General features: G+C 38.7%; 1 protein-coding gene across 1 annotated transcript in view; it reads right to left on the minus strand.

The window, feature by feature from the left end:
- Nucleotides 1-8948, minus strand: part of LOC138014058 (neuronal acetylcholine receptor subunit alpha-10-like) — a 16303-nt gene extending 7355 nt beyond the window's left edge. Inside the window, exons 1-2 of the mRNA XM_068861087.1 lie at nt 7997-8948; nt 1-64 (exon numbers count right to left, since the gene is read on the minus strand). The exon at nt 1-64 is cut by the window's left edge and continues 47 nt beyond it. Of these exons, the coding sequence (XP_068717188.1) occupies nt 1-17 (17 nt within the window). The 5' untranslated portion in view covers nt 18-64; nt 7997-8948. The remainder of the gene's footprint in view (nt 65-7996) is intronic.
- Between the last annotated feature and the right edge of the window lie 1052 nt (nt 8949-10000).

The following is a 10000-nucleotide window of genomic DNA, read 5'->3' on the forward strand; positions in this document are numbered from 1 at the left end:
TCAGAGAAAAGTATCATTGTTCCTTGGAACTCGGTGATCCAGGAAAACTGGCCAGGAAATTTACCTATAGAAAAAAATATCATTTGGGAAATGTGTTGGGGATTTGCCATTAAGCAACTGAGAGAGAGAGTAAATGTCAAAGGTCCGGCTAGAATTTGCGTTTGGCCAATAATCAAGGAAACGTATTTAAGTTTAGCTCATCTCTTGCATGTGCGTTACCTACAGATGAAGCGTGAGAGTGAGACTTTATAATAACTTTATTTAAGTGTCAATGGATTTAGCACAAGATCACTAATTGGGGACACTAAAGAAATTAACTCAAATCAAATCAAATATTTTTTTTTTTGGAGAAAAACCTCTCCGAGCAGAGAAGAGAACGAACAAACTAAACACACATATGACACCGAATCTGTGAATCGAACCCAGGGGCCCGTTTCTCGAAAGTCCCGAAACTTTACGGGCCATTTCCGGGTGTCACAATTCCCTTTGTATCTCAAGAACGGAGAGGATTCAAGTCGTCAAACTACACAGTTCTATTTCTTTTTGTTACCTTAAAAACATGTTAAAAGATCGGTTTTCCAAAACAAGCGGTTGGCAGTTTCACAAATGGCCGAAAAGTTTTCGGGACTTTCGAGAAACGGGCCACAGGCCACATTGGTGGGAGGCGATTGCTCTCACCGCTGCTTCCTACAAAGTGAGAATATGAGCATTTCTATGCTTTCATTACAAACAGGTCAAACAGCAACCATCCGTTTCTCGTCAGGTCACGTAAACGCAATGCTTTACCTTTCTTTCAAGTTTTAGCTTGCGCGAAGACTTGGTAAGCGTGAGTTATGCGGCAAAGAAGCTGCGAAAGATGGAAAACTACAAAGGATGCGCCTTTACACAAAGCACGTGAACAACTAGTCTCCCCTTGCCAAAACTCACGGAACGGCCTGTGCCTGACACTCTCTCTGTTTTTTTATGCGATAACAATTTCTTGTACAATAAGAAGTCTGGGTTGCGGAAGTACGTTAACATTAGATCGACAAGTACGACTGAGGGCTACGAGAACGTCGTCTGTTAATATAACATGACCTTGTTGCAATTATTTTAAGGTTATACCAAGTTGCTCGACAATGAAATTGCATGGAAACTATTCTGGCAAGGATTAAAATTAAATGAACGCAAAGTTTACTGAAGTAATTTATTATCAGTTATACTAGACCTCGATATAAGCTCACTTTTAGTCATTTCACGTCGTTGTTAGAAAGAGGGCGGCAAAATCGGTTTTTTTCCGAGTGTTCACGAGTCGCCTTCGAAAAATATTTCCGTCTAAACCTATTGTTTTCTGCTGTCACCGTACACGTAGAAGTCGTCGTTGCTCGGATAAAACTTCAACTTCAATTAAATACTTTCCCGAGCTCGTTCAAGGACTATGAGTATTAGACAGGGGACCACGAAAAAATGTCGACTTCGAGCTCTCTTCTTGCTTTCCAATGATCTCTCTTTGTTTTTCCCCGCACGAGAGCAACATCTTTCACTCCTAAAGCCGCTTCTTACAGTCTGAACGCCTGAAACAGGTTGAGTTCTTCGCTGCATGGCGTCTACAGTATCTTATTTTCACACTCATTTACAAGCAAAAGTTTTAATAAAAGAAAGCATTTATTATTGTTACTCAGTAGGATACCCGTAGCTCTGTGCATACTAGTTTACCAAACGCTTGTTATGAATTTCTTAGAACACTTACTTCCAAATCGTTCAACACTTTTGCCATTCTGATAGAAGCCATAACTTGAAATAAACCCCATGCATGTGAAACTTTCGTCATTATTTTTACAGCGTAAAAAGAGAGATTTTCGACCTTCAGATTTTTACTAGAAATTCTCAAATGAAAGATCAACCTCTGAACATAAAATTTCTCTTCAGGATAAGTGTGTTTCAGTGTTACGGGACATGGTACGCTTTGCAAATAAGTCCTTTATCCATCTTCTCCCGTTTATTCACGATTTTATAAATGGTACAGTTCGTACGCGTCGTGTAACTTACCGTTTTAGTAAGCTGACAGAGGTCAAACTGTTTTCATGGATGAAAAAAATACAAACTGTGAAAATTCAAACTCTTCATGACCATTTACATTTCTTTTCCTGTGTCTACTCTTTTCCTGTGTCTGCTGTGTCTAAAAACTCTAAACCTTACACAATAGTTTCGTTTTTCGTTTTACATACCTTTTCCCAATGGTTATTTTTCCTTTTCAGGGAATCATTTCGAAAACCACAAGTCACTAAATAAAAGACACAGCTTTGTAGCAACGCTCAGATAATGTTAATATTTGATTTCTGCGGCGAAACGTTTTGAAGTTTCAATCATTCCGGCCCTTGATTATCTCACAGTTTTAACGAGTCGTCCGCATTTACCTTATTATGTAATTGTGTCGGCAACTTTAGCTTTTCAAGTCAGTCTTTGAGTTTGGCATGTAAGCCATTCAATTAAATTTTTATAGGTTGTTTTTCCATGATTTCTGTGACAAGACTTTTAGAATATTATTTGACAAAGAGAAGCATTGTATTATAAAGCATAATATCAATGAATTTATAATGTTTCGGTCACTTTCAGTGCACAATCCTCTCGGGTTGATGTGAAAAGCGGAATTGTATAAACATAAGCTATTCTTGTCGATTAAAATCGAATATCGAAATTTTGTCGGGCTTTGATATCTAGCTCACTACAGAGTGGTAGTCAATCGAAACCTTAAGTTATTTACTTCGCCAATTTCAAACAATTAAATTACCGAATGATATTAACCAATGAGAGAACGAAGCAGGCTCCTGTGGCCGATGCCGAGGGCGGGAAAAGTAATAAAGCCCAATGTTATTTAGGGGCTGTTTACATGAGAAAACTCGCCCCTATTCGCGCGGCGGCCATATTGGCCATAGACAATTAATACATATCGTACCCGGAGCCTCGAGTTGAAATGTTTGAGAACGAGTTTTAGTGCGCAAAGACAAAAGTTTTCAATCCCTTGGGACTCAACATGGCCGGCTCTTGTGATTGAACTCAGTCGTGTGCGATTTGGTCTGATATCATACGTGTAATTTCAAAATCGAACGAGCGCACAGCGCGAGGTCGATTTGAAATCACAACTATGATTTCAGACCAAAATTGCACGACACGAAGTTCAATATGACTTTATTACATCCATTTAGAAATCACACGATAATTATTTAATCGCTAAAACACAAGATTTTAGTCAGTGCCAATATTTTATTGATCCAGTTGGGAACAAAAGTTGCAAAATTAGCCACAAAATGGATTTCTTGGTCTTTCATTTTCCTCCAACTTGATTGGTTACCTAAAAATAGCGTTGAAATCTGGTTGGTTGTTTTGTTTCAGTGTTCCTTTCTCATTTCGATTTTGAGCAAAAAATAGTGCGATTTGGGAATAAATCATCATTGATTTCTAAATTGATGTCATAAAGGCTTATAAAGGCCTACACCGGCATAAATACTTGATTTCATATCGTGTTTACATGATGCCTACGTGATTTCATATCTTGTCTACATGAAGGCACACTTGGCACTGATTAAATAGTGACATCTGTGAATGGATTGACGAAATTTACGCGCGCGGTACCCGTTCCAGTCCACCGACAAGCCTATTTCATACTTTCTTCGTTCACACGATACTGTTGCGACATTTCGTACCGAAATGAAATTTTAGGCCGGGATGACTCGTTACGGTATGACATTTCTGTTGGTATTATGTAAATGAATGTAGAAGCACAAGATGGAACCGGCGAAATGAACTCTCTCTAGGACGAAAGTTGCCCCGGTATTATGTAAACACCCTTAACTTGGCCAGTAATAACAAAATGTATAAAATCAAATGAACCAATCGGAACACGAAGTTAGACGCGTAGGAGGCGCCTAACGCGACGCGAAATAGTTTTAGTTTCGATTCTGGTTTTATACGATTGCAGTTGACATAAGTGCCTCGAGTTTGTGCTAAAGCCAATTGGCTATCACGGTAAGGAAATAACCAATGCAAACGTAAAATTAGTTTCGGCACAACTGAAAATCGCTCAAAACACTGGACTTGTAATTCGAACTCTTTAGAGGGTCTGTTCTGCCGAGCAGAGACCACTTTTCCTCGATTTCGATTTTATGCTGTCACATGAAAGGGGACATAAGGAATGTAAATCGCAGGTCTTAGCATACTCAAATTGATGAATACTAAACTGACTTCCTTACTCAACTGCAGTTGTAAAAGTTGTGAAGTTTAAAATTAATAATTAAAATTGCTGAAATTGCAATAGCTTTGGCTACAGACTCATTAGTGACCTTTCCACAAAGGCTTCATACAGACTTTTTAATACCATAAGTAATGAAATATCTCCAAGAGCTTTCCATGTTAACATTTGAGTAAATATGGTTTTCAGACCTTCTATACTATTTGCAGGTGGAAACTTGGGCTGGATGTATAAAATATTTATAAAACGTGTTGCCGCTTTTGTGCATACTTATGATTGAAGGACTTAGATTCAATCATAAGTATTGCGAACTATATGGTTTTTCGAAAGCCAGGCCGATGTGTTGCGCTAACTCTGGGTTAAGATCAATCGAAATATCTAGGACCGTTTCAATGTAGATTACCGGTAGTCTAATTTTTAACCAATTCGCTTTATCCAAGTTTTGTACGAATCATGTGAATGGGTAAATGAAACCTTTAACAGCTCCGTGGATCTCTGGGAAGTTTCACAACTTCAATTAAATACTTGCCCGAGCTCGTTCAAGGACTATGAATATTAGACAGGGAACCGAGAAAAAAACAGTCGACTTCGAGCTCTCTTCTTGCTTTCCTATGATCCCTCTTTGTTTTTCCCTACGCAAGAGCAACATCTTTCACTCCCAAAGTAGAGCCTCCGACAAATTCCCTAAGTGAGACAGCGGTTGACAACGATACAGGTTTGGCATCTTCGCCCTGGAATTAGAAATTTGACGCTCTCTTGCCCCGTTCAGAGTTGGTCCCCGTACCCGGTTCTCGAGTATAGGCAACTACTGTCCAAAATGTCCTTCGCGTCGCGTAGTTCCGTTTGCCCAGATCGACTCAAGTAGTTGTGTTTAATTCATCCAAATCAGTTTCTTCTTTTAGCGGCCTCCGTAAAGACTTTTCTCTGGGGCTTGGCTGCTTGACTAAGTAATAAGCGTTTTCAAACAAGGGCCCCTGGCCAAATGTGGCTCTTGAGTACTACAAAGTGCCCAAAATATTTCCTGGGTACCCTGAAAAACGGCACAGTAAATTAAAGTACTGGATTGTGGACTTGGTTCTTCGTCTTCCCGGGATAGGGAATTGGGTCATTACAAGCGATGGAGGGCTAGGGAAATTGAACGTGTAAACCAGATCTCGGTGCCTGAACCTTGGAAAAATTTTGAAGATGTTTAAGGCAAGCAATGCGTGCGTATTAATCTATGAACACCTAATCAGGAAGCTGAAATATGTCTACCCACTCGATTACCATTACAATGGATGCCGCGGTGAACAAGTAATGTGGTCCTTTAACAAACATACCGGGCTTAGGGTGAATGCATACTGCTTGGCTCGGAAATCTTTCAATGCGTTGGCTTTACATTATATACCCCATCTTACACTACCAGGAAAAAATAACAAATGTACGGAAAGTTGTATAAGGGAAGGTATCTTGTTTTAGCTCAAGTACAGCGACTTAAGAACTTCTTTGAATAACTGGAAATCCCAAAATTAATGCCATGTTATCTTAACCAAGAAACAGATTGATTCACTTGAGGTATTTATCAGGTTTTCTGTAGCTAAGGTTGGAGAGATCTGGTGAAAATAAATAGAAGAAGCCAAGAAATCCCAAAAGATAAAATTCTTATGACTGATTTATAAACATACTTATTACATCCATTTAGAAATCACTGCTGATCCTTGCAATCTGATTGGCTCTCAGCAGTGCGATTTAGTCCCAAATGGCACATTTTTTTGCCCTAAATTGCACCATTTTTCCAGCCAATGAGAAAGGAACAGTAAAACAAAACAGCCAATCAGATTTCAAGGCTTAAGGTAATCAATCAAATTGCAGGAAAATGAAAGACAAAGAAAACCATTGTGTGGCAAATTTTGCAACTTTTGTTCCCAACTGGATCAATAAAATGTTCGTACTGACTATAATCCCGTATTTTACCTATAAATAATGATTGTATGATTTCTAAATGGATGTAATAAAGTGGTAGTTGAACTTCGTGTCGTGGAACTGATTTTGGTCTGAAATCATACTTGTGATTTCAAATCGAACTCGCGCTGTGTGCTCGTTCAATTTTGAAATCACATGTATGATTTCAGACCAAATTGCACTCCACTCAGTTCAATTACCATTATTTATTATATCTCTCAGATAGTTCGTGCGCTGTGATTGGCTAAATTCAAATTCCTTTCCCGCGCAGCTGATTACCTCAAAGATATAATAAACTACTATAAAATTACGCTTCGCGGGGGCCATAAATCAACGGGAAACTGATAAACTCGGTTCGTAATTTTACAGTACGGACCTCGAGCTCGGTTGATAAGAGGTTTACATCTTTCAACAATCTTTATAACTATCAAGGAACTTAGTAATGTCCCTTAAAGTTGAATTTGTTCCTCCTTATAGACAAACAATGAACGTTGTCTTTTGCATGACAATTGTATGCGCAAAGACTTTTAAGTTCAATTCAGTTAATTGACAAATACTTTTTAAAAAATCATCACCTTGTCATGGAAAGTTCAACCCTTAACCGCTCTACGGCTAATATCACAGGTTTTTGGCAGACAAAACGAGGCAAAATTCGATCATTTTTGTTTTTAAGTAAAGCCGAACAACCTCAGCTGCGCTGTTTAATTAAGCGTTAATTAATAGATCTAAGAACTTAACATCCTTAATTAGCGATTAGTTAAGATAGTTCAAGTCATTGATTTTGAAACTTCTTTGAAGTACACATTTTGATAAAATGCAACATAACAAGAATAAATATTTTGCGGTCGAAGGAAGCACGAAACAAAACGTTGACAAGAAGTAGAAGCGGACTCGAGGAATTCTCCCCTACTGCGGTCAGTTTAACAAAATCCTACGCGATACTTTTTATCCCTTTGTTTCTTAGATTTTCAGCCAAAATTAGCATTTTAAAAATTTATTTGAATTGAATTCAGAGCTGATTTCAGTTGTGGTTCAATAAAATTAGGAGCATTGAATTTAGGATGTGCTTGATGTGGGCGAAGGCTCTATTATAAAGTAAGCCACAAGATTTCTACAAAGTGGATTGACCTCATTTTGAGTAAAAGAGAAAAAATGATTGAGGCGCATTCATTGAGAAAAATAGATGGTTTTTCACATGACGTCATCGAGGCCTTGTTGATGGACGAAAACAAAAGATCTCTCATTAGCTCCTTTTGTTTATCCACCAGCAATTGCACATTGCTGCAGATTGGTTGCAAAATGCAAGATCGAATTGCAAATCGAATGCGCACTAATTGAAAGCCATGAACTGGCCAAGCATTCTACCGTAAAAGGATAAGGCCGTCCAAGCTGCAGACTGAAAGAGTCATGGCCATAACAGGTAGAGAGTTAAGAGTGTTAACGTATGTATTTCTCCACCACTTGGACAGAAAGCCTTTCCTGTGGAAGAGTGTTACGTTTACTCTGCGGTTGAAGTTGAAACTGGAAATATGTTTAGGCAAAACCAATGTTTGTATTTCAGATTAAAAGTTTTCAAAACATGATGTTTTCCTGAGTCAGTACTTGTTTTTTTTTTCAGATTCAAAAATGTGGGTGGGTCGGACGACGCAGGTAAACGAAGAGAAAAAAAACGGGGGAAGGCCTAACCGATCCGCCAAAACTGTTTTCGACAATCGTAAATTCTTCCAAAGATATCTTTGATACGTTTTGGGGGTTTATAAAGAAACAAAGAAACAACATCCAGAATGCAACAACGATGTGAGCAAAACACAACTTGAACATTCATACCGGCTCAGTGACGTTCGGTGTCCTCTTGTTGGCATTGTGTGGGTTTGTATATTAAAGCAGAACTGCATTATTACAAAGCCGAGAGTAACGACTTACACCTAAACTACGCAGCTTCTAGAAATGCAGAGTTTTCTTCAGTGTAACAATCCGACACAGTTTTGTATCAGCTTTGTTAACTAATGCTCTTTGAAGTTGTGTCTTTCTTCCAGGTATTTTTAATTTGTCTTCTTTTTTATGTCAGCTGTAAGTTTGACTTGTGACATGTTTATACATCAAAGGAGAAGATGAGACGGATCTAAGTTTGAAGTTTATTATTTGTTAATTCTCAAAGACAAAGGAATACAGTAGTCTGACAATGTTTTCCGCCATAATCTAGGGTTTTGGAGTGAGTGAGAGCAAAGCCTCCGACAAATTCCCTAAGTGAGACAGCGGTTGACACTGAGCGATACAGGTTTGGCATCTTCTCTGGTCCCTTTTCTCTCTAAAAAAGTTGTTTTCGCTTTGCAGGAGTGAGGGAAATGCGACGTGTCTAAAAAATTTCTGTCGTAGAGGCAACCGCTCTTTTTTTGCTCAGTGTTTCTCGCGTGTCTCTAAAAATAGACTTTTTCAGCCATAATTCAGTAGTCTACATTAGACAAAAGGAAAACAGATAATATTATACGTTAATTGAGACGAGGATATTGAATTAGACGTTCTTCATTTTTGACGTCAGTCCGGAAACACAAGAGAACATTTCTGTCTAAAAGTTCGAAATAAAGTTCAACCACCGTCTGATCTCTCTATCTCTCGGATCTCTGACTATTTTGCTAAACGTGAGTATATGTGTTGCTTTTAATTCTTAACCATCAAGATCGAATTATCACAGGTTCTTAGGGGTGTATGAGCCATTCCGGAAGAGGGAGCTGTGCCAGGTGTATCACGGCACCTACGATGACAGAGGCCGTGGAAGATAAGAAAGGACACGTGATTGTCTATTTAAGAAATACCCTTACTGAACTTGCTGCATGATGCATCTAATTTCTACTCTCACTCTAATTCAATCCTCTTATAGAACACTTCGCCCACCGCCCACGTTTTACATTGTGAACGAGATGGGTCATTGGCGAATCCTGAACTATGTATTTTTTTTCACAATATAACGGGCGCAATTGTTTAAATTTTTGTCGTCGCTTAGACATTAACTGTTATGTCATAATCTGATAAGACTAGACATTCGCTTGATTTCTGACGATCGGATTGACATCAAATTTGCCCAGAGGATTATCCGTACGACGACAAATATTCAGTCGAACACACTTTATCCGTGTGACAACACGAGCGCAGAGTGTGCAGATCAGCATAACCTACAATAGCACAGCGCACTTAACCAGAGCAAACAATTTGCCAGTTTTAATCTCCTAATTCTTTAACCCCAAGTGAATACGGGGCGTTACTTTTCTTTTCATTCTTCCTGAGGTCAAACTGTGCCCAAACCCACCGAATTTGGTTGTTTGGTGTCATTAAACCCGTTTTATATGGTTTAGTGGTTCTTTAGCATGCCTTGGGTGGCAAAAGCCAAAGCAAACAGACAAAGAAAAAAGACGTTGAAAGTTCCTTACATCGGCAGGTTACAAAATGCAGGGCTTCGAAAACCCGCGCATGGTCACTTTTCACAGTATTTTGGAACTGAGAAAGGGTCCAAGCTACTCAATTGAAAAAGGTCTTACTGCGTTTGCTAATTACATTCACCCAGCCATGTATTAATCTACGCCCACATCAGGATCGTCTTTCTTTTTGCGCGTGCGAGACAACCGACTAAATTTAGCCTCTAATTTGATCACCGACAGCCTTAAAATGTGTAAAATGGACAAAACCAAGCATTTTTATGAGTTACATTTTTCAAATAGTCATGCTACAAGATGTAATTTTCTTAAGAGTTGAAGAGTGCTTTTGTTTCTATATTGGATGCATTGTTTTCTTCGTTTAAATGCAAATACGTTTTCTGAATAGAGTTTCGCATTTTGA

The sequence above is a fragment of the Montipora capricornis genome, chromosome 8, assembly GCF_036669925.1.
Source record: "Montipora capricornis isolate CH-2021 chromosome 8, ASM3666992v2, whole genome shotgun sequence".
NCBI lineage: Eukaryota > Metazoa > Cnidaria > Anthozoa > Scleractinia > Acroporidae > Montipora > Montipora capricornis.